Source organism: Oppia nitens, unplaced genomic scaffold, assembly GCF_028296485.1.
Source record: "Oppia nitens isolate AA-2021 unplaced genomic scaffold, nextdenovo-longstitch-racon4-pilon3 scaffold2_pilon_pilon_pilon, whole genome shotgun sequence".
Classification (NCBI taxonomy): Eukaryota; Metazoa; Arthropoda; class Arachnida; order Sarcoptiformes; family Oppiidae; genus Oppia; species Oppia nitens.
The window spans coordinates 8,303,346-8,329,242 of NW_026533210.1; the positions used below are offsets into that span (position 1 = coordinate 8,303,346).

General features: G+C 27.2%; 4 protein-coding genes across 5 annotated transcripts; 1 reads left to right on the forward strand and 3 right to left on the reverse strand.

Annotated features, from left to right (window-relative positions):
• Window positions 1-617: 617 nt before the first annotated feature.
• On the reverse strand, window positions 618-2,028 carry LOC128955444 (uncharacterized). 2 transcript variants are annotated; one of them, XM_054301115.1, is made up of 5 exons: window positions 1,869-2,028; window positions 1,724-1,810; window positions 1,302-1,622; window positions 1,090-1,220; window positions 618-989 (listed from the first exon to the last, which is right to left on the reverse strand). In XM_054301115.1, the coding sequence occupies exons 1-5, from the start codon at window positions 1,881-1,883 to the stop codon at window positions 728-730; spliced, it is 816 nt and encodes a 271-aa protein (XP_054157090.1). In that variant the 5' UTR covers window positions 1,884-2,028; the 3' UTR covers window positions 618-727. The 2 variants fall into 2 exon arrangements, with proteins under 2 accessions (XP_054157090.1, XP_054157091.1); XM_054301116.1 differs by having other exon boundaries at window positions 1,881-2,027.
• A 4,445-nt stretch (window positions 2,029-6,473) lies between these two features.
• On the forward strand, window positions 6,474-10,626 carry LOC128956007 (cartilage oligomeric matrix protein-like). The gene is made up of 15 exons (XM_054301687.1): window positions 6,474-6,501; window positions 6,590-6,838; window positions 6,928-7,007; window positions 7,113-7,382; window positions 7,466-7,520; window positions 7,596-7,694; window positions 7,774-8,204; window positions 8,276-8,611; window positions 8,688-8,795; window positions 8,863-9,203; window positions 9,267-9,307; window positions 9,383-9,427; window positions 9,493-9,558; window positions 9,619-10,246; window positions 10,326-10,626. The coding sequence occupies exons 5-15, from the start codon at window positions 7,511-7,513 to the stop codon at window positions 10,624-10,626; spliced, it is 2,406 nt and encodes an 801-aa protein (XP_054157662.1). The 5' UTR covers window positions 6,474-6,501; window positions 6,590-6,838; window positions 6,928-7,007; window positions 7,113-7,382; window positions 7,466-7,510.
• A 408-nt stretch (window positions 10,627-11,034) lies between these two features.
• Window positions 11,035-17,490, reverse strand: LOC128956008 (mucin-2-like). The gene is made up of 5 exons (XM_054301689.1): window positions 17,430-17,490; window positions 15,105-15,158; window positions 14,727-14,903; window positions 14,450-14,638; window positions 11,035-13,891 (listed from the first exon to the last, which is right to left on the reverse strand). Exons 1-5 carry the CDS (start codon window positions 17,488-17,490, stop codon window positions 11,043-11,045), a joined length of 3,330 nt encoding a protein of 1,109 aa, XP_054157664.1. The 3' UTR covers window positions 11,035-11,042.
• Window positions 17,491-21,447: 3,957 nt separating this feature from the next.
• Window positions 21,448-25,767, reverse strand: LOC128955082 (TBC1 domain family member 13-like). The gene is made up of 10 exons (XM_054300718.1): window positions 25,542-25,767; window positions 24,647-24,812; window positions 24,436-24,570; window positions 24,189-24,351; window positions 23,915-24,062; window positions 23,708-23,838; window positions 23,530-23,625; window positions 21,933-22,085; window positions 21,714-21,795; window positions 21,448-21,611 (listed from the first exon to the last, which is right to left on the reverse strand). Exons 1-10 carry the CDS (start codon window positions 25,565-25,567, stop codon window positions 21,488-21,490), a joined length of 1,224 nt encoding a protein of 407 aa, XP_054156693.1. The 5' UTR covers window positions 25,568-25,767; the 3' UTR covers window positions 21,448-21,487.
• Window positions 25,768-25,897: the final 130 nt, after the last annotated feature.

Here is a 25,897-nt window from a genome sequence, read left to right on the forward strand (position 1 = left end):
CTTATAATGACTTATAAAGTAGTATAAAGATTATATAATAGAGTACACATATTTGTATTAATAATTTAAAAATATTATAGTCTAATCATATTATTATTATTATCGTTGGTATATTTTACCTATTACTTACTACCGTAATAACTATTACACTTAATATTATGATATATTAAACTATTTAGTTTTTTTAATATTATTAAATTTTAACTATCTTTTATTTATAGTAATAAACTAAATTTATGATAATGTTATATTATTTATTAAAAATCAGATATTTTTTTTATTGTCAATTATGCACTAGTATTAAATTTTATAAACTTAAAATTTAGTATAAAATTTAAAAATTTTAACTATAAAAAAATACAAACTATTGATCAATCATTGAGGAAAACGGTCGCATTTTACCCTGAAATTAAAAAAACTTTTTTTACAGCTAGTTTGGTAGCACCGGTAGGTACAGTACTATATGTAGACTAGGAACTAAAAAAAATCAATAGTATTTCAATATTGGTATTAAAATATCAAATTAAATAAAACTTATTTTATTTGTTTATAAATTTAATAAAATACCGATATATAAAAATCTTTGCATTGATTATAACAATATATAAGTACCGGTATATGTGTTAAACAAAATCAATATTAAATACAGAAAAATATTTACAGTTTATAAACCAAACCATTAAATGAACAATAATTTGTGGCAAATATTTATAAAATTCAATTCAATTCATTCATCTAATGAAGAACCAGAACTCTTATTCAGTTCATTGATGGCCCACATTCTGCACTCGAGATCACTCTTAACACGTTTATACTCTTTGAGCAGTCCTTTATCGAGACCTTCATATTCAGCCAACAGTCCTTCAGCCCTCATGAGTTCGCTTTCAAGTCTATGGTTCTCCGATTCCAATGACTTTCGTTCGTCGGTTAACTTCTTAATCGTTTCGATGTTACCATACTTTTCGACTACAGCCTCTGTTTCAGCCAATCTATTGGATGATACAAAACAAACAAAAATATCATTTTTAAAAAAATCTTTGTCTTTGTGTGCATCAGGTTTCCGGATGTCGTTGTCGTCTAAATAAATACCTCTTACGGACGCACAGTGTCTGTGCTTTACTCATATGAAGAGTACACTGAATCTCATCATAACTCAGCTTAAATGGTATCTTATATTTTTGATAATATTTCATAACATTATCCATATATTCACTGACCAACTATACGGTAATAATATTGTAAAATAATTAATGAAAAAAACAAATAAATGCAAATTATTTATTAAGAAAAAAATAACTAACGGTTTGATAGGTTTCATAGTTTTTCTCCAATTGTTTCTCCAGAGTATGGTTTTGATTGATCTCATTGCTCAAGACATCCAACTTTGACGACAACATTGATTGGATTTCGCTGTCACTCAACGCTTGTCGATCGATGTCCTGACCAGAGATCAGTTGTAACAAATCGATACATTTGTCTTTGATTGTCTCATAAATGGTATGATGTATTGATTCGACATCGATGTCTGTACTCATTGTCTCATACTTTTTGATGACATCATATAAATCTGGATTTTCATACTTTAGTTCAATCAACGAGAATAGCTTCTGAAACGACGGATCCTATTGTATGTATTGGATCAACAAAAATGAAGATAAGTTATTAATCTCTCCGGAAGACTATCCTCTCAATAGTCAACAACAAACACAACAACAACTGATACTTTGATTTGTTTTTTGCAGATGTCGTACAAGAGTTGATACTTGATTTCCATTAGTTTCATCTTAGAGTCGTCGGACACACTCTGAGCCTAAAAAAAATCAAATCAAAGACATCAATGGTGTCTATATTTTAAACATCAATAATACCATTGTGTTTACCATTTTGTTTTGATCACTAGTTGTCTGCTGAAGACTATAAGAGAAAGAGATCCTTATTGTCGATAACTTTTGAAAGTCATTTACAAATTTAAAAAAATAAAAATAAAAACATTTTAAACAATTGGCGGCAAATTATTTGTAAAGGATTTTTGTCCGTAAATAACGTTACAATTGATGTTACAAAACACTTGGCATTGGTTTTAAAACAAAATAAAATTTTGTCGACTCGTTATTGATTTTTTAGTAGTAGTAGTATTAGTGTACAGTTTGCGCGAAATTTATTTATTATTTTTTTTGTAAAAGTTTTTAAAAATTAATTTATTAATATAAGTTAAGTATATTTTTTTATTGAACTTAATATAATTAACTAAATTTTCCAAATATAAGTATTTTAAGTTTTTTTTTAAAATATATGTTTAAATAAAAAGTTTAAATTTACATTTTTTTCTAATCTAACCTAAACTAGACTTAAACCCCTTATCTAATCTAAACTTAATTAAAAAACACTTTTTTGTAATTATAAATATTGATTATAATGTTAATGAATTATTAACTAAATAATAAATGCATTACTATTTAAACACATATACAATTGTACGATAATTGTTGCAAAAAAAATAATTAATTGTATTTATTTATATTATTAACATTCAATGCTACTTTTAATGTATTTAATGTAAATAAGCATATTAATATATTTTATAATCAGTATTTTCTTATATTTAAAAAAGTTTATTTTAATTTTAGTAAAGTAATATATTTTTAATTATTTAACGTACAATACAGTAAATTTTAGTATATATATATATATATATTGGTCTAACTATATTATCTTATATTATGTTATTTTTAAGCTACAGTAGTTTTATTTAAACAACTAATTTAAATTTTGTAAATATAAATAAAAATTTATTTAAGTTAATTATATGTTTTTAAAAATTAGATATATGTAATAAAATTAAACTTTAAATAAATAAAACTAATTACCAAACAAATACAATAATTAAATTTCCAAAAACAACTTGAAATGTGAATCCTATAAAATAACGACTTTTCAAATAAATTTTTATATGTTTATACAACAGTATTATTATTCAATAGATATTATTCAATATAGAAATTTTTATATAAAATAGATATAATTTTTTAATTTGTTTTATAGACCTTTTATTTATATGATTAGTAATATTATTAACCTTGGATTTCAAATAATTTCAAATGAAATTAGTTTTTATGTAAAAATAAATAAAATTTTTTTTATTTCAATTGATTTGTTGTCCTATTTTTAATTCCCTCTTATATGTGATGACAACTAAATTTATAAACACATGTTTTGTTGTAAAAATTAATTTCTGAGAAAATAAATTATATATTCAAAAAAAACTTGAAAAGTTTTGTTTTCTGAAATCTATAATGGCTTTTTGAGTCTGTCTGTCTGTCTGTGTGTAGCATTTCATTTTGCGAATTTTGAAATTCTGACTTCAGATTCGGTTAGAGGACTACTAATAATGTATTGAAAAGTTGCATTAAAATTTTGATATCTCTTCGGGATCATAGAGAAAATGGCGGCCAAAATTAAGAAAATTTTAAGAAAATTTTTTAAGTATAGATTTAAATAAAGCATGAAAAACAAGCTGAAAAATATGCATTAAAATTTTGATATCTCTTCGGGAACATAGAGAAAATGGCGGCTAAAGTAAAAAAATTTTTAGAAATTTTTTTATTAAGTATAGATTTGAATAAAGGATCAAAAACAAGCTGAAAAAATATGCATTAAAATTTTGATATCTCTTCGGGAACAGAGAAAATGGCGGCTAAAGTAAAAAAATTTTTAGAAATTTTTTTATTAAGTATAGATTTGAATAAAGGATCAAAAACAAGCTGAAAAAATATGCATTAAAATTTTGATATCTCTTCGGGAACAGAGAAAATGGCGGCTAAAGTAAAAAAATGGTAATGTATGGTAATGTATGGTAATGTATGGTAATGTATGGTAATGTATGGTAATGTATGGTAATGTATGGTAATGTATGGTTAGGTTAGGTTAGGTCAAACAGAAATTTTTTTAATATTTTAATAAATAATATTACTTAAAAGTGCTGTCTTACTATAAATCAAACTTATAAATACTGTTATTAAATAATGTTGAAGTTTACAAAATAATAAAGTTAACGTATTAATAAAGATGATGCAAAAATAAATTATGATTAAATAAAAGAATATATATATTAGAAATACATTATTGATAAAAGAAAAAATTCTGAAATCTATAATGGCTTTTTGAGTCTGTCTGTGTGTAGCATTTCATTTTGCGAATTTTGAAATTCTGACTTCATATTCGGTTAGAGGACTACTAATAATGTATTGAAAAGTTTAATTAAGATTTTGATATCTCTTCGGGAACATAGACAAAATGGCGGCCAAATTAAAAAAAAATTAAGAAAATTTTTTTTAAGTATAGATTTGAATATAGCATCAAAAACAAGAATAAAAAATATACATTAAAATTTTGATATCTCTTCGGGAACATAAAGAAAATGGCGGCCAAAGTAAAAAAAATTAGGTAAAAATTTTAACGTTTAGAATTGTAAAGAGTATCAAAAATATGATATAATATATCAGTATAATTTTTTTAAAAATGGCGGCAAAAGTATAAAAAATTTTAAGAATTTTTTTTAAATATAGATTTGAAGAAAGAATCAAAAACAAGGATAAAAAATATGCATTAAATTTTGATATCTACGGGAACAAAAAGAATAAGTATAAGCGGCAAATGTATAATTATAGATTATTATTTTGTTATACTACATCATTTGATACCCCACATGACTATAGTTTTTTATTTTGTCATACTTAATCATTTGATACCATACATTACAATATTTATATTATGTATATTTGACCAGTTTTTAAATTTTTATGTTATTATATAGCCGCTATAATTATAAAACTAATAGTTTTCAATGTTATTCAAGTTTTTTTTCTGAAAATGCTTTCTAGCATTCTTAACTGGTTTTTGTTGTCTTTTAGAAAAAAACTCATTCATCAAAATTAGTAGTTTCAATGAAATGCATTTTTCTAGTTTAATAAATAAATAATAAATAGACTATTAATTATAAAAGTTATATACATTTATATATAATTGTTAAGAAATATTGTAATATCTTAATGTTATAATTAATTTAAATCAATTTAAGTTTTTTAATTTGAAAATTAGGAATTAAATAATTTTTATTATAATTATTAAACAATGAATATGAGTTTTAAAAAATTAATTGTTCATTACTTATTAAAATTATTAACATTTTTTAAAATAAACATTTTAGTAGTATATAAAAAAAAATTATTACAATAACTATTTTAAAACATTGAAACCCTAACTTTTTTTAGATCAAAATAATTTATATATTTATTTATTTTTATAAGGGATAAACTTTGGGATTAAAATAGTCTATAACCCATAAATATGAACTAACATTACATATGATAATAATATTGTTATTTTGACATAAATTAGTCTAACAATTAAATTTACTACTATAGTGCCCGTAATACAGTAATAATCTAATAAATTATGAATTAATGTTAATTACACTAAAAATTACTAAAAAATTTTGAAATCATAATATTTAGATAACTTGATAATAATAATGAATTCCTTTAATGTATTTATTGTTATGTTATTTAATATATTTGTATTTCTCGATAATTTATAGTAACTATTTTTATGTTTAATAAATTAATGCATTATTCACTAACACAAACAAAAATGTTTGATAAACTTGTATGTTTAGCTTCTATCAATAAATGTTTATTTATTTATTTATTATTAGTAATAAACCTAATGTTTAACCAAAAAAATTGATCTAAATTTATGACAATTATTAGAAATAATGGTTTCTTAAAAAAAATTAGTCGACGGTTTCATTGACTCATCAATTATCGCATACAAATTGTTAAGAAAGAAAAGAGAGAGAGAGAGAGAGAGAGAGAGAGAGAGAGAGTTAAAAATTATGTTATTTATATTATGATTGCAATAATAAAAACCAATTTAGCATTGATTTTGTTTAGCAAATTTGCAACATTTGCGCTGCCCTTCACTGATTTCTTATGAAAATATATAGTTTTTTCATTTTAATTTTATTATATTTACATTATATATACATATTACAGTATATATATATATATATATATTTAAATATTTTAAAACCAAAACATATATATATAAATATATATATAACTGTTTATATTTATATTCATAATATTATATATTTATATTATATTAATATATATATGACATGAGGTCACGGATTTGTTGAAAAATGAAAACTACAGATAAAAGCAATGTTTGAAACTCATTGATAACTCATTCAATGTGTGTGTAATTGATTTGGGAGTCGATATCAGTTTGACTCCAAAAAAGTGAGACAAGAATTTAATGTTTCATTTTTGCTTTGAAAGTAGGCTTTCACTGAATTTTACTGAATGAGTGAATAAATAAATTCAAGAATTTATTTAAAATAAATAAATCCAAGAAAAATGTGTTTATTATATAAATTATTATTGCTATTAATAACTATTTCCAGTAATATAGTCTACTCAGTGCTCATCTATGATGCAAGTAATTGTGATTTTAAAAAAAATAATTATTTTTATGTCAAAATTAGTTAAATTTGATTATTAATTAATTTTTAAAAAAATTTCTCAAGAGCTCACTCACGACATCCAGAATGCCATCAACACTGCCAACGATTTTAGTATACTATTCCGTGAACTTAAACCCCAGAGACGACTACCCAGACAGCCGATTGTGGAAATCCGCAATTTGGCCAACCATTTGATACTGACTCTGGATCGGACCAAACCATCCATTGTATTACAATTAAGGGAAGCGGCATTCAAAGGACCGACACATGAGAGGAACTTTACACTTGAATTGGACGCAATTAATGATACGAGTTTGTCAATTAATTTTTGTTTTTAAAAAAATAATAATTATTATTATTTAATTGATTAAACAATTTTTAAAAAATATTTTTTTTATCAGAATGTGTTTCACAGGGATATCTTACACTTAATTCAAATCTATTTAATAGTTACCGAAAAACAGGAGGACCCGTACGAGTGGTTAGATTTATAATTAATTATTATTATTATTATTTTTTGTGGAAAGATTTAAACTAATAATTTTAATAACATTTTTCTTTTTTGTTTCTAAACATTGATTTTTAGGAAAAAGATAAAAGACTTTCAGTTGAATGTCATCCAAAAGATGTTGTCCGCCAAACATTTCGGGAAGTGGAGTGTACGTCATCGCCGATTATTAATACACAACCGCAACGTATTGTAGTGACCCGTACGGTGTCGGCCACTGTTCCCAAACAGACAGAGGGAACCGCTTATTATATTCACAGCAAATACAAGGAAAAAGATTATCTATTGAAAGCATTTGGCGAACTATCAGTGACTTTGAAAGATTTGAAACATTCAGTAGATTTACAGGTATTTTCCTACAAAACACTTTATTTGGTTTTTTTATTTTAAAAAATTAAAAATAATATTTAATTTTTTTATCCATTTAAAAGACTAGAGAGACTAAAGCATTGCGCGAAACATTGGAAAAGTGCGATATGTGTAGAGGTTTGAGATTTTAAAAAATAATTAATAATAATTAATAGCTATTGAAACAACAAATTAATAAAAATATATGAATAGCTCGGTTAGTAACTGGTTGTGCCACAAGTCCCTGTTTCTCAGGGGTTAGTTGTCTAGACCTACCAAATGGTTCATTTAAGTGCGGTTCCTGTCCAAAGGGTATTAACATTTAGTAGATTTTTTTAAGTTTCATTTTATTTGTTGGTTTAATTGCTTTTCAATATGTTTTTTTAAATAGGCTTTACTGGTGATGGTATTGAATGCCAACGCATGACAACCTGTGATGACAGGCCGTGCTTTCAAGGAGTTCAATGTATCGATGACGACACACATGGTTATAGGTGTGGCCCGTGTCCCAGTGGCTATAAGGGCAATGGCGTGACTTGTACGCCGGCAATACGATGTTCGGATAATCCATGTTATCCAGGAGTTAACTGTGCCAACTATGACAAGCCGCCGGGTTATCGGTGCGGTGCCTGTCCGCCAGGACTTACCGGCAACGGTGTTACGTGTACCGACATAGACGAGTGCGAACTGGCCCGTCCGTGCAATCAACAGTCACAGTGTATTAATTTGCAGCCAGGTTTCCGATGTGGTCCCTGTCCAGGTGGCTATACGGGCAGACAAATACAGGGAGTCGGTATAGAGTTTGCTCGGGCTAATAGACAGGTATGTTCTACTATGTAGAGGACGGGTATAATCCTAAAAAAAAAATAATTTACAATTTGTTGTCAAAAAAGCTTTGTCTGGATGTTAATGAGTGCGACGACGCCCGCAACGGTGGGTGCGTTGAGAATTCGCAATGTATTAACACTCAGGGCTCCTATGTTTGCGGCGAATGTATTGAGGGTTTTGTGGGTAATCAGACAATTGGCTGTCATCCACATCCGGGCACCTGTCCCGACGGTACCATATGTGACGGCAATGCTGAGTGTATTATGAGAAGAGGTTATTCCCGATTTCAATGCAGATGTAAAGTTGGCTTCGCTGGCAATGGTATAATCTGTGGTTCCGATAGTGACTTAGATGGTTGGCCAGACCATCAACTTAGATGCTCCGATCCTCGATGTGTTGCGGTATTTACTAAAAAAATAAATAAATAAAATGTATAACTTTGAAAATAATTTTTCAAAACAATGTGCTTGTCCTTAGGATAACTGTCCTCTGATACCTAACAGTGGACAAGAAGACGCCGATAGAGATCTGATTGGCGATGCCTGTGATGAAGATGCCGACAACGATGGCATTATCAACGATCCGGTAATTATTTTTAAAAATCTAAATATAATAAATCAAAATAATTAAAACTGAATTATTGACATTTTAGGATAACTGTCCACTTGTGAGTAATCCACATCAAGAGGATTCCGATGCCGATGGACCGGACACTTTGGGAAATGCTTGCGATAACTGTCCGACAATTGCCAATACCGATCAACTGGACACCGATGGCGACGGTTTAGGCGATCTTTGCGATCCCGATGCTGATAATGATGGAGTAATCAATAGCCAAGACAACTGTCCGACTGTTCCTAACAGCGATCAATTGGACAGAGACGGTGACGGCGTGGGTGACAAATGCGATAATTGTCCGCTTCATTCAAATGCAAATCAAAAGGATTCGGACAAAGATCTTGTTGGAGATGTCTGTGACAATAATTATGACAGGTTTTTGATTAATTAATTAATTAATTAAGATATTTATAAAATAAAATAAATTTTAATTTTAAGGGATTTGGACGGAATTCAAGATAATGTGGACAACTGTCCCGGTATTTATCATTTTTGTTACCAATTTAATTGAATGTTATATAATAATTGATTCATACATTGACTCATATATATAGAGATACCAAACAGCGATCAATTGGATTCAGACGAAGACGGATTAGGTTTAATAAAAAATTATTATTATTATTGTTAATCAATAATAAAATTTAAATAATTTTTATTACAGGAGATGTATGTGATTTTGATAAGGATAACGATGGCGTTGCCGATAATTTAGACAACTGTCCACTTGGTTGGTGTGAATCCATAAAAATCATATTATTTTATAATAGATTACTTAACTTTTATTTAGTTTACAATCCGGACCAAAGAGACACAAATAATACGGGAGTTGGCGATGCCTGTCGAGGAGATTTCGATGGCGACGGTGTGCCCGATAGTCTGGATGTATGTCCAGACAATAGAAAAGTTTACGCCACTGACTTCAGAGCCTATCAGACAGTGGTTTTGGATCCGGAAGGCGACTCCCAGATAGATCCTCATTGGGTGATCTACAATAAGGGAGCAGAAATCGTACAGACAATGAACAGCGATCCGGGACTTGCTGTCGGTTTTCACGCTTTTGGCGGCGTTGACTTCGAGGGTACATTCTTTGTAGACACAGAGATCGATGACGATTATGTAGGCCTAGTGTTCAGCTATCAGGACAACGCACACTTCTACTCAATTATGTGGAAAAAAGGTACCCAAACCTATTGGCAGGCCACACCGTTTAGAGCGGTAGCCGAACCGGGCATACAACTCAAACTGGTCACATCCCAAACGGGACCGGGACAAATGTTGCGCAACTCGCTGTGGCACACGGGAAATACCACTGATCAGGTTAAACTACTTTGGCGCGACCCGAGAAATGTCGGATGGAAGGAACGGGTGGCCTACAGGTGGCTAATGTTGCACAGACCTAAAATTGGTCTCATTAGGTATGAGCTGAGAGATTAGCCTTTAAATTATTTAATAGATATTATTAATGTTCTGTTAATATTTAAATTACAATTTCAGACTTCAGATCTTTGAAGGCGAGAATATGGTCGCAGACTCTGGCAATCTGTTTGACAGTACTCTCAAAGGCGGACGTCTCGGTGTCTTCTGTTTCTCTCAAGAGGCCATTATTTGGTCAGATTTGGTCTACCGATGCAACGAAGCGGTTCCCCAATCAATTTGGCAAGACTTGCCCCGACGATTGCAAAACCAAGTCGAAGTGGACACTACCCGACCCTCCGATGTTGTTCAAGTGGGCCGACGTCGAGTGGACTCTTCGCCGGCGTTTATACCGCAAAACGGTTATCGGAGTTCAAAGTAATGACACTATTATTATTGATTATATGATATCATTAAAAAAGTTTTAAACTTTTGTTTATAACTTTAAACTTAAAACCATTATTGATTACTACTTATTGTAAACTTTACTTTAGATTTATATACAGATTATAAAAAAGTTATTCATTTTTTTGTGTAAAATAATTTAGTTATTTTTATTATTTCAAAAACTAAAGTTTTTTTTATATAATTTAATTACAATTAATTTTTATGTCAAAACCAAAGATTGTTTTAATTATTATTATTATTTAGTTTTATTTTATTTTTATTGTAAACGACTTGACTTTTGAGTCATAATAAAAAAATTGCGCAAATTTTATGTTTTTTTTGTAAATTATTTTTAATTTTATATAATATTATTATTATTTTAAAAAAAAATTAAGTCCTAAAAATCAGATTTTAATTAACCGCTGAACTAATCGTCGCTATCGTTGATTCAACGATGTCTTCAAAGACTTTTGTTGTTTTCTTCAGAGAGTCAATAATAATATCACCAGATTTTTCTGTCGTCTCTTCAATAGTTTTCTCAGCTGTTGTCTCATCCGATTTGTTTGCTTCTGTCTTAATATCTTCTACCACCACATCATCATCAATGGCACTATTTGTGGCAATTTCCAGATTAGATCCACCATTACTTGTTGTCGTCAATTCACTAGACATTTCTGGCAGTACTGTTGTTGTTGGTGTCGGTGTTGTCGTCGTTGTTGTTGTTGTTGAGATCGTTTCGATAAGTTTTGTGTCATTTGAAACAATTACATCAGTTTTATTAGTGATAGGTTCGTCATTCAATTCATTTGAATCATTGGCAATAACTGGAACCGCTGTTGTCGTCGTCGTCATTGTCGGATCCGATGCACTGGTCATTACTTCGGTGACAATTTCTGTTACTTCGTTGCTAACACTTTCTACTTCTACAACTTTGGGTTCATCTGTTGTTTTGACAACAACTACATTATCGACATTTTCGCTAACTTCAGTAGAAGTAGTAGTTGTTGTTGTTATCTCTTCAATTGTCTTCAGTGGTTTAGTTGTAGTCACTTCAGGAATCACAGCCTCGTCGACAATGTCTTTAGCCGCCGTCACTTTAGTGACGTCTTGTGCATTGATTGATGTTGTCGTTGTCATTGTTTCCACCGATGATGGACTAACTGTTGTAACTAATGCTAATGGTTCAGTATTATCATTAATTATGTCTTTGGAAGTACTCATTTCAGTGCTTATAATTTCTGTTGTAATTTCTTTTAACAGATCGTCCGATTTAACAACAGTTGGATCTGATGTTGATTTGTCGACCATAGAGTCGGGCGATACGTTTGCTTCACTAATTTCATCGTCAACTTTGGTTGTTATTGGAATCGTTGTCGTCGTTAATGTTTTTTCTGCTTTTTCATCGGTAATCTTAGATTCTTCGGAAACAATTATCGATGTCTGAGTTGTCAATTCTGAAGGTTGGGTTTCAGACGGCAAACTTTGTGGCTGTGTTTGAATTTTTTCAGTCACAATGACAGTCGCTTCCGATCTCACTGTAGTTGTCGGCATTTCTTCCGGAGCTTTTGGTGGTTCGTCAGTTTTAATTACCACTTCTTCGACAACAATTGGTTTAGTTGTCATTTCTGATTCATTAGTTTCCGAATCAAGTCTAATGGTTGTTGTTGTTATAATCTTTGGCATTTCTGTGACAATACTTTCTGCTGAACTAACTATTGTTGGACTTTCCGTTGCAATCGACTCTGATTTTAATTCAGTAGACGTTTCAGCCGATGTTTCCGATTTAGTGGTCAATTCAGTTTCAATGGTCGTTGTTTTAATATCTTCTGGTGTGACTTTTTCGGTGGTGGACTCTGTAGATGACGGTTGCGATGCCACAGTCTCTTTCAATATAATCTCTGATGTTGTAGTAATCTCTTCAGCGACTTCAATAGGTTTAGCAGTAGTGGTGGTGATATCCAATTTTACCGATGGCGGCTGTGTTGTCTGTGTATCTGTAATTGTGGTCATATCGGGAATGAGTTTTTCTTCAGTCACTTTTGTTTCCGATTTATCTAAATCTGTGATCAAACTATTGGTTGTCGTTTCCAATTCAACTATCACTTCCTTTGAAGTCGTTTCTATTTTGTCTTCATTGGTTGTCTCAGATGATGGTAAAGTAGTTACCAAATTGGTTGTCATTTCGTTTACTTTAGGCGCTGAAGTTACTGACTCAACACTTGATTCATTTTTATCTGTTTCAACTGATGTCGAAGTAGAAGAAACTGGGGTTTCAGGTAATCCAGTTGTTTCAGCCGATGAAGGACTTGAATCAGTTACTAGTGTTGAGCTTTCTTTACTGACACCATCAGAGATATCAGTGCTGACGACTATGTCTGGAGTATTAGTTGTTGAGTATTCAATAATTGGAGTATTTGTTGTCTCTTTAGACGATTCTTTAGATTCACTCAAAGTGGTCGGCAATTCTGTCGATATTCTCAATGTCACGGATTCTGTAGATTCTGGTGGTGTTGTCGTCGATGAACTAATCGATTCGATCGATAATTTTGTAGTCATTTCTGTTGGCAATTCTTTATCAGCTATAGTCGCGGCTAAAGTTGTTGGAGATTCGATGTCGGCGACGGTGGCGGCGATGGTTATAGTCTCCTCAGTCGTTAGACTTGAACCCGAAGAAACAGAAGATAAGTTGTCGACAATATCTTTTTGAGTTATAGAAATAGGCGGCAAAGTCGATGGTGGCAATGATGAGCTCGATGTGCTGGTGGTGATCATCGCTGGCATAGTTGTTATCTCAGGTGTAGTTGTTGTTTCAGTTTCAGGTATAGGCGTCGGTGTAGTTGTAGTTGTTGTCGTAGATGGTGGCGGTGATGTTGCATATTCTGTAGATAGTGTTGTTATAGGAGATTCTGTAGTAGTAGTGGTGGTGGTGGTAGTCGACAGTGTTGTCGCGATAGGCTCTTGTGTTGTCTCTGGTGGAGGTGTTGTAGTTGTTGTAAACATTTTGATTGAAGTACTTGTGGGTAATTCCTTGTTTTCTGACGTCGACGACATCGATGGTGATGATGGAGGTGTAGTAGTAGTTGTAGTGACCACTGTCGGTGCTGTTGCCGGAGTTGTTGTTGTTGGTGGTGTATGAGCTGGTGATGTAGTTATTGGCGACTGTGATGTTGTATAGATTGGTACGGTTGGCTTTGTGGTCATGAGTGTGGTCAGCACCGGTATCATAGTACTCTTGACAGTCACACTTGTTGCTACATGCTCTAAATATATATAAAAAATACAAATGAAAATTATTAAATATATAAATATATTAAATTGAATTTATAAAATATTATAATTAATTTGTTATTATTTTATAGAGTATCAAATCAAAGTTATTTAACTTTTTTTTAACTATTCATATTATCGGAAAATATATTCATATTAATTTTGCTAAAAATATTTTTAAACTATAAGTAACTTTTAATTAGATATAAACACTATTTTTAATAATCAAATGTACAGAATATAAGTTTTTGTATTATTCTTGTTTTAGTTTTAAAAATGTTGAAATTTTACAGAATTTGCTAATTTAGTTATTTTTTAAAAAATATTACAAACTATTAAACAAATAAAACTAAAAAATTGTTGCTATTATTTAAAAAATTTCAATTATTAAATACTAATTTATTTATTGATATAATATATTATATCATTCATTATATACTCAAATATAGGCAAAACAAATAACTTATTTAACTTTTTAATTTAGTAACTGTAAGATTTGCAAATTATTATTATTAATGATAATAATTTAAATATATATATATATGACTAACCGGGTGGACAGTGATCATATCGGGGACAGCACTCTCCCTGAAGATATTCAGGTTCGCAGTCAAATCTGAACTTACAGTCGGCCAGTGAGCATGTAATTGAGCTGCCCTGACAGTAACACGAATAACAGGGACTCTCGGCATTGGGAATACGGTCGCCGTCCCGATAGTACTTTCCATTGTGTTCACAACCTGTTATTATTAATAGTTTTATTTATTTTTTAATAAAAACTAATTAACAAAATGGCTTTATATATATATATATATATATAAGACATACCGCACTGGTATTCTGGACAACACTCGCCCTCTCTTCGGATAGCTTTGCATCCAGTCTTGACCTCACACTCTCTTAGGACACACGCAAAACCTGGTGGTCGACACTTGCATGACTCGCACGGGTCGTCAGTAGGGATCGGATCACCGTCTTTGTAGACAATGTGGTCAACTGTACAGGCTTTAGGATTTGAGGAATTTTTTTTGGAGGGATAAATATATTAAAAATTTCAAGCAATTTGTTTTCTTTGTTGATATTTTAATAATTATTTGTTTTTTTTCTTACAAAATAATTTAATCATAAATATTGTTTATGATAATTATTATTGAATTGAATTGATTTGTTTTATGTTGTTTATTATTATAATAAATCAATACATACCGGTATCATTGGCAATGTAGGAAAATGCTCGCCTATATCTTAGGGGAACGGCATCTGAGATAATATTATATTAAAACAAAAGAATAATATAACCCATTAATTTATTTTTAAATCTGTTCCCAATGTTTATATTAATATTAAATAATAATAATAATTAATTAATAAATAAATAAAGAAAAAATTCTTTATATTTAGCTATCAATTATATACATTAAGTTATTTAATAAACAAAACTAAATTGTTTTATTTGTTTGTTTTTGGGCAAAAAATGATAGTTAAATAATTATAATTAAACCACTAATCATTAGATTATATTTGTATATAAAACAGTAAAAAATAATGTATTATATGTAATAGATATGACATCAAATTATGCCTTAATATATAGTTTGCAAATATAAATATAAAAAAAGTTGGATTTTTTTTGCAGTAATTTACTATAATTTAAATAACGTATAGTTCAATGGGTTTTCTCATTTCAAAGTCATTAACAGATAAAATGAATCCAAAAATATTTTTATTTTATTTGTTTGTTTATTGAAATGTTAAAATATTTTTATCAAGTTGTTAATTATATATATATATATTAGTTATTAATTATTATTATATATACTTATATTTATATAGACTACTAGTATATATTATATTATTGGAAGTTATAACAAAATAATTAAACAATAAAAGAGATAACAACTTAAATAAAACAAATAAAAATTAACATATAGTCATAGGCTATAAGTTATTGCATCTAAAAAAAAGTTGAGATTATTTCTCAGTCTTTATTAAAACCAATTTATTTTCATTAAAATATTATGTATTTATAATAAAAGATTATTTAAAACAAATACATATTAATAATATGGTGATAATCATGTTTTGGAGAAAAATCACTCAATGAGGTCTTCAAATCTTAACTTAATCATCAGTCGACCCAATAATTATTTAAATATTTTTTTGTATTAATTATAAGCATACTGTGTATATATCTACTGTATATACCTGTATATATTCAATATAATAAATATATTACAACTATGCAAAAAAATTGTATAAATATTTCGTAATATTATTTTCCAAAATTTTTGTTGCCTTTTTAATATTATAAGTACAAAAAATAAAATAAAATAAAGTTTTTCATGTAAATTCATTATAAAATACAGTATAATGTATGTAATAAAATGTTATTATTATTGTACAGTATCTCCAAAGCGACAACATTTGGCAAACACTAAACATTAGATTTCAATAATAATAATATATATATATAAAAAAATATTATAATAGATATGCAATAGATAAACCTAACAGGACAGGTATGTAATACAAGTATATGTGCGCCCAAAATGATTCATTAAATATAAGACTATTTGCGGTAGAAAACAGATGGTATGAGTCATATATAAAAATATCAATTCAATGATTTTGTGTCTACAAAATTGACAATAATTTTCCTATAATTGTTAAGATTAAAAGTTTCAGGTCTCTCAAGCCTTGACTAAATCCATTGATTGTTTTATATATATATATATATAAATAAAGACAAAAATCTATGTATAAATTATTTTATAATTTAGATTTAATAGAAATAAAATAACTTAAAAAAGTATAAAGTATTATTTGCTAATAACTGAGAAATAAAATTATATTTTCTATTCAATTGTTTTTGTTCAAACTTTTTTGAATATTTTTATTATTCATAATACATTTGATGAAATTATTTTGTTTTTTTAAAAAAAACCTTATAATTACGCGATTTGCAAATGATATTTTGTATATATTATATACTGTGAAATATACTGAATAATAATAATAATAATAATAAGTCAATTGTTGAATCACTCAAAACCATTGGAAACAAAATATTTAAAGAAATTTTTAAAGTGATGACTGATATATCTATTGCCTCATTAAATTGTATTTAGTTTATGATTACACTTAACTGTAATCCTTTATACAGTATATATACTGTATATTTATTTGATTGTTACCAAATAAAAACTCAATTACCAAATAAATCACAATTTTGATTAAAATAAAATATTTTAATACAACATATCATTTTAAAATATCATTTTATAGAAAATATGGGTAATGGGAGTATAAACTAGTATTTACTTTTAATACTTTTATTTTATTTTATATATCTTTTTAAAAGTTAATATTACATTTGGTAAAATTATATTAATTATACAGTATTTACATATATATATAAATTTTATATAAAATTCCAATAATACAAATAAAGCATTTTGAAATGTTGAATATATTAGGTAATCATAATAATAATAATAAAATTATAAAATAATAATAATTTTCAAAACTTACGTGCATTGAAGTGAAAAATTATAATTAAAACAAACGATAAAATAAAGTAAAGCTTTTGCATCTTTTACTTCACAGCAATCAATGTGTGTTTATCTATAAAATACAAATAAATAAATAATGAAAGAGTAAAACAATTTATTAAAAAACAATTATCTATTTGTGTTTTCCGACAATTATTTATAATAACAATAGGCTTTTCATAGGAGAAGTATCTAAAATTTACTTTTAAAATTTTTCCTACACTTTCAAAAAAATGACAATTTGTTTGTAAAAATCACATCTTTGTCTCAAAACATTAATTGTTTCCTCTCTTTAATTATTTAAGAAAAAGTAGCAATAATTTCACTATAAAAATGATATAACGGTTTAGTCTCTAATTGTCATTATTTACTAATCTATTAATTATTATTATTGCATATTCATTAATATTATAGTTAAATATATAAATTATCTGTTTGCCAATTGTATTTTTAAATAAATATAGTTTTAATTAATTAAAAAATAGATATAAGTTTCATCTAACTTACCAAATAGTTATGTTACAACTGTGAACCTTATAGTTGATTAATATGCATCAGAAAACACACAAAAAAATTATATAATAATCACACAAATATATATATATCCGATGATAATAATAATAATAGTCACACACAGTTAAATATTAAATAAATAATAATTAAATAATAAAACTAATAATAATTAAAAATTATTTGTTAAATTGATAAACATCCGGCAAAATAAAACAATACACATCACAGATATATATATATATATATATAAATATATTTTTATTATAACTATCTCTTTGAAAGAGACAATTCAGAGCCTCTTTCTCTAATAATAGACATCAAATAGTTTTGCTTAACATTGAATTTTTTGGTTGTTGTTGTTGAGAGATAACAATAAAATTGTTACAAAACTTTTTTTTCGCTTATTTTGCTACTAAATTGATAACACAAAACTTGTGTGCTTTAAAAAAATTTTTTTAAATGAGTATTTATAGTAATTCACTTAAAAAAAAATATTGAAATTTTTCAATTATATTATATTTATATATACTGTTGTGTATAGTAGTAGTCGAGTTGTAGTATGTTTTCTCTATGAAAGAGAGTGAGGCTATTAAACGACAAAAAGAGAGAGAAAACTATATGTTTTGACTAATAATAAAATCTTAGGGTATATACTGTGTGTAGTACACTGTGTACAGTAATGTATTACTACTACCAATGTATGGCATATGGAGCTCACCTGCCGTTCACTTTTGTGGCTATTTCTCTCTCTCTCTCTCTCCTCTCTCTCTCTCTCTCTTCAAACATTACCTGAGATGAGAGGACCGGTTGATTGCCCTTCGATGAGCACCTCATCGCTGGCAAAAAGCACTGGAAAACCTGCTTAAGGAACTCCGCCCCCAAAAAAGGCATTCTCCCCTTAAATTTGAAATTATTTACCTGAGATATACATCCATTCAATATATATACTATATTTATATTGAAACAAACTTTTACTTAATTATTATTTTTTTGACTAACTTTTTTTAGGTCTCAATTGTTTTGCAATTAAAAATTATGTGAAGATCTTGTTTATTGAGGTTTCGGAGTCTTTTTTTGTGGTGAATAATAAGTATAACACATGTCATACACAACTATACAGTAGACATGAGTTATATTATGCTAATACAGTATCATATATAATATAAGCCCTCATTTGTCTTCATAAACCTATTTTGTGGACCAAAATCAAGGGTAGTCTAGCGGTTGGCTTTGATTTATATTTATTTTTAAATTTATTTTCTAAAAATTTTATTTATTGTTTATTCTAAGAAAATAATAATAATAAATTTCTTATTATTACATGTAATTTAAATCCATAATTTATCCAAATAATATACATACTATTAATACTACTGTATTAATAATACAAAATTTAATATTTGACACACAAAAATAATATCAAGAAATTTTCGATATAAATAAATTATATTTAAATTTTAAGCTAAAGTGGAAAACATTTAAGGATATCAACAACAAAAAAAAGATTATAACATAATATTAATTGAAAAGATAAATAGATTTAGAAATTGAAATTCAATGAAATGAGAGTTACAATTAATGTACTTACAAATTATTTATTTAATTTTTGAAAACATTTATTATATTATTATAATACTTTGTTTTTAATTTTTTAATAAATTAATTTGAAAAAATTTAATTCTACACAATATATTTTAATAATAAAAACAAATAAATTTATAGCACTTTAAAAGTGAAGTTCATTATACAAGTTATAATACAAAATATAATATAAAACTGCGAAATAATCAAAATATAGATAAATAACAGTTATTTTTGTTTCATTTTTTTGGGATAAAAATTTAATTAAAACTGAAAAATCAACTATAAATGAAACTCAACATTCACTGAATAGAAATTAAGCAAAAATTGTTTTATTTATTATTAATACATACAAAATAACAAAATCATTATCTTGTTTGGAGGACAAATAGCCATTAAAAATTATTTGTATTAATCGTGTACTTAAAAATAAAGGGTTAATTATAATTATTTGTTTTTATTGAATAAAATAAATATCTTTCTAAAAAAATTATTTTGAGTGCAATAATTATATTTTTAAAGAAATAAAAGTTTGGACTTTTCTCAACTTAAACTGCAATTTTTTAATCATTTAATTTAGTTTAACCAACAAATAACAAATAATTTATTGAAAGTAATGATTCAAAAGTACTAAACAAATTTTTTTTTTGAAAACATTACAAGCAATGTATACACACACACAAAAAACTAAAATCTCATATGAAAACACTCAAAAATACAATCAATTGATTTCATGAATTTAATATTATTTAGTCTCAGGATTTTTGAAGACTACAAAAAATTATTTAACTTATTATTCACTAAAGTGGTCGCACCGGGACTGTTGACCCTTTGATGTTTGAATCAGTGAAAGATGAGAAATTAACAGTGAGTTAGACGAAAGAGAGATTGACTCCCGAGAGAGAGAGAGAGAGAGAAAGAGAGAGAGAGAGAGAGAGAGAGAGAGAGAGAGAGAGAGAGAGAGAGAGAGAGAGAGAGAATCAAGACTTAAATTTATAGCAAAAGATAAAACAAAATAATAAAATAATTTTTGAAGAGTAAAAAAAGTTAATGAAAAACATTTTTAAAGGAATTCTTGGATAAGAGAGAGAGAGAGAGAGAGAGAGAGAGAGAGAGAGAGAGAGAGAGAGAGAGACCACAAAAAATAAGTTAAAGGACTTTCACTCAAAGTGAGAGTTCATCACATCTTTTAGACCATTCAATAGAGACATACAGTATATTATAAAGTTTATATAAATTTACTTTTTATATATAACTAGCACTCGACTAATGGCATTAAATGCATTCATAATCTAGATTTACAGTGACATGAATTACATTTAACTTTTTATTTTATTTTAAATAACACTATTCACTACTTTTAACTTATAAATATAAACTGGTTTTTATCACTTTTCAATTAAATGATTGCTAACAACAACAACAACAACAACAAAAAATTAAAACTAATTTAACTCTCTATTTAAAAGTTATTTTATATAATCATTAATATATACATTCAAAGCTCTGGTCTGTCTGTTAGGGTTTTTGACAAGATTTTCATTATTATTATTTAAGTTGTCATTCAATTTAAATACAAATTCAGTAAAAGTTTTTAAATATTATTTTATATTTTATTAGTTTATTGTAGTTTTTTTTGTTAATAAATATCGAAAATTTTTATGTAAAAGTTATTATGAAATAAAACAATTTATATTACAAATACACAGTTTATATAAATAAATTTGTATATTCATTTTGGCAATAAATTACACAAATATATGCTAAATATATATATATATTTATATCTTATATTGTATATAAAAAATAAAATTTATGTTCAAAAAAAATTATCTCATTAACTATATATTATGCATAGTTGATGACAATTATTGTTGTTAATTATTTAATTTTAATTTAGTTGTTATTATTATTATACTAAAAAAATATCATATTATTATTATATCAAGTGATATGTATTTGTTTAGCTCTTGCGATGATCTGATTGATGTCGATATGTTCGGGAAAGTTCTGCAATAGTTTCATATTAGTGGCAAAATCACCGTTCATTAGTTCGGATCGGATTAAACTGTATTTATAATTCAAATTAAATACAAAACAAACATATTATTGGAAAATAAATTATCATTTAAAAAAATATTTTTAGTAATCATTGGTTTCAAATACTAACCAAATCATTGCACAACAAGTCTGAAGCAAGAAATTGAAACGCTTCTCATCCGAGAACAGGAAATCCCAGAGTCTGAGTACATCTGAAATAAATAAATAGTTGTTTTATTCAGTTATATAAAGTAAATAATACTTAAAAATAGTAATTTGTTTACATATAGTTTTAGTGTGTGTGTATGTATAAGTACTTTAAATATTTATGAGGAGAGAGTTTACATACCGGGTAGTGGAAACTCCTGCGATAATAGAAGGGTTAGCCATCGGAATGCATAATAATGTGGTTTTATTGCCTGAACTAAAGTGATTCTGTGGTATAAATCATTGTCTTCTTTGGATAACAGACCTGTTAGACGAGTCATTAGACTTACGATACCTACCAATAGATAAATAGTCAACAAAAAAATACTTTTTCTTAATATGTATAGTACTGTATATATATAAATATAGAAAGTACAGTATAATATTATTTTTATAAAATTATAATTTCTAATAATAATAATATTTTTTTATAAATTATTATTTTTATTTGCATGACTCTGTATATATAAATATATTTTTAACAAATTCGCTATTTTAAAAACTAATTTTTCGTACATTAGTACTTATTTTTTAATTTTATTTATTGATATTTACAAAAATACTATTTTAGAAACTAGAAGTTAATTATAATTAATACATTAGAAAAATGGATTTCTCTCCGGGAAATAAATACATTGATTTAATAAACATTATTTTATTTATTATTATTATTATTTTGTTTTTTCTCAAAAAACATTATAATAATGATTATTGATATCAATCTATAATAATAATAATTATTATTATTATGCAGTTTTCTAGTGATTAACATTAAAGTGTGTGTTGGTTTTGAAAGTGCATTGATCAGCACCAGATAAATGGCACAAATTAATTATTAATACTTTTTTATAAGTAAGGTTTGAGGTGTTTTACGTGATTATTGATATTAAACTTATTATTAAACATATAAAAAAATAATTTATAAATAAATACAACTATATTTTTTTATTTTATTATATTTTCAATTACATTGCTAGCATGTGTTAACTAATTTTATTATATATATATATAGTATTAATAATTTATACTGTGTATAAAGTAATATATTAAATAGATTTATAAATTTAAAAAAATATGCCTTATAGATACAGGAGGTCCGATAATATCATAAAAATTAATATTTTGTTAACTAAAATGACATTTACCGTAAGTAAAATAATCTCAATATTTACTATAAAAATAGTTATCAAAATATAATAACGATTTCAATGTCCTCTACATTATAATTGATTTTAAAAATCATTTAATATAAGCAAAAATAGTAATAGTAATAATAAATTTTAAATTATTCAAATAATTAAAAAAAAAATAACTGAAATATTTAATTAAATAGTATTTTTATAGAAATCCTTCATTAAAGGATAATTTTCTAAAATCTATAAATTAAATACTAGTATTTATTATCAAAAAATAAAATTAATGCAAGTTTTTTTCAAAAAGTAATTTTTTACATAAAAACAATACAAATGAAATGAAAATTAATATTGTATTGCATTTTCAATAATATTATTTTTTAAAATCCATTCGTCATTATATTGTGTTATTTAATACGTTAGGCAAACAAACATTAATTAATTATTGATAAAACCAGTAAATAAAAATTATTATTAATAATAAAATCATTTTTTTGTTGCTTATTGATAATTATACTTTCAGATTATAATTGTTATTATTATAGTAATAATTTTATTATTATTAAAAAGCACAAACAAAACAAAATAAATAAATAAATAAATTACCGGTTGAATGATCAGAATCTGCGTGACTGTTATAAATGTCTCGGATTTCACTCATCAAACTTGTAAAACACCAGAAAGTGTCGGCTTCTGAATGATCTGTATATTGAAAGACAATTGAAATGAAGCAATATATCGACTGTTGATATCATCTAAGAGGACAACAACATTAACAACTGACCACTCCATCCATTTTGATGATCGTTGGCAAACACGTAATACAATGGACCGATAATCTCATTCATTCCTTGAACATATCCCTGACCCGGATTCAGTTTGGCATATATGAATAGTACCCTGGCCACAATCTGCCTGTCCCATACATATACACACAAGTCATTTAAAATTACGGTAATTGTCAATCAATTAGATTTAGAATTATTATTACCAATGAAATTCTTGGCCGTCGAGGCTTTTAGTTGAGTCAAAGTCATTGTCATCGCTAGTATTGTATTTCTTTTGATTGTCTCTTATTTCTGTGGCACCAAAACAGTTGCGAATCACATCAATGGTATAGGCTTTGCTTGACGTACGACCTTTTCGGTTGTCAAAAAAAATATCAATATACAGTATATACAAAAATAATATATTTTATATACAGTTATAGTTATAAGCCTTTGAAATTAAAAAATAAAACAAAAAATTTATTTATATATCAATACCAATGACATCACAAGCTGTCGATTTGGTGAATGTCTTAGCAATTCTTTGCTGAAAGAATGATATGTCTGGATATAGACGTCTGACGTCTTTATAAATTTGAGACAACACTTCATTATCGCGAAAATAATTTTTCCAATGACTGTTTGGCGCAGTGTTTAATGGCTGTCAAAACAAAATTAACAAATTATATTAAAGACATGTTTAGTGTATATGTTTAAGACATCAATAATTGAATTAACAAAATACATGATCGTCGGGTGATTTGACATTATTGTCGTCACTTATGATAAGCTCAGAAACAAATTGATTGTAAAGTTTTCGTTTCTCTGCCAAATGACTCGTCCATTGGCTCCTATCTGATGGCAAATATCCCAACAAAATCTGTAAAAATGTTATCAAAGATATTATTAATATTATGGTCAACACAATAGCAAACCACAACAACAACAGCACTTACTTTCCAGACCAATGACCGCACGTGTTTGTGGTCATCGGGACAGCCGATATCAAAGCATAGTCGACGCAAACTTCGCGTATCAATCACTTGATCCTTGTCTTGTGCCTCATCCACATCGTTATCACCGTCTTTGTCGACATTCAACAACTCATTGAACTTTAAATATCTTCAGAGAGAGAGAGAGAGAGAGAGAGAGAGAGAGAGAGAGAGAGAGAGAGAGAGATCATATCAGAAATGCAAAAATCAAATGTAATGATAAAACAATTATTATTTTTTGATTAAAATTGTATTGAAATTATTTGCAATAATTATTACAAACAAAAAAACACAGAAATTCATTGCAATTATTATTATTATTATTATAATACTAACTAATCGTACAATGAATTGACTGAATATTTATAATTAGAAAAACAAATCAAATAATAACTAAACACTTAATTAATTGAGTGTTTGTCGCCAACAGGTAATCATAACAACAAATCAATAACCGATTCAATGATTTACAACTAATATATGATATAATAGTATATTATATTTCATTATAATTGATAGCCATTTGGGTTTTTACCGATTGATAAACTAAACAACAAAACGGGTTTCTGTTTCGGGTCGGGATTCGATGTCAACACTACTAACTACTGATTAAATATTCTAATTATAAATAAAAAGTATTATTAATAATAAAAACCGTATGTTTTCTAATGTCTATTACATCTAAAAATCATAGAACGCTATGTTATGTCTATTATATTTAAGGGGTGTTTATATTAACAAACAGTTAGTGTTGTAAATGTTATGTTAAGTGTTAATGACATTCGATTGTTGTTTTTTCGGTGGACACAAACTAGAGTCGTAAACACCGCTACAATCATATCATATAATCGAACCGAACCTCTGTTTGTATTGAGTGGAAGCCATTCATTCCAAATGATGAGTCCAATGATATATCAATAATAATCGATGAGTCGAATCAAAATCGAATACTAAAATGTGTTTTCACTGTCAATGAGTTCACTCTCTCTATTCAATTGTCAATCGGTTTTGTCGTTCAAAATAAATATCAATACATTCATTGCAAACCAGTTCTCAATACTAATCTATATCTCTCTCTATATATATATACTGTATATCTCTCTCTCTTTAAACAAACTTATGGTTCCAAACAAATGTATGTTTGGTTTGTTTGTTATGCATATACTGTACAGTTGTTTTGAGTGTTTGTACGCATGCGTTAACATTGCAACAGCG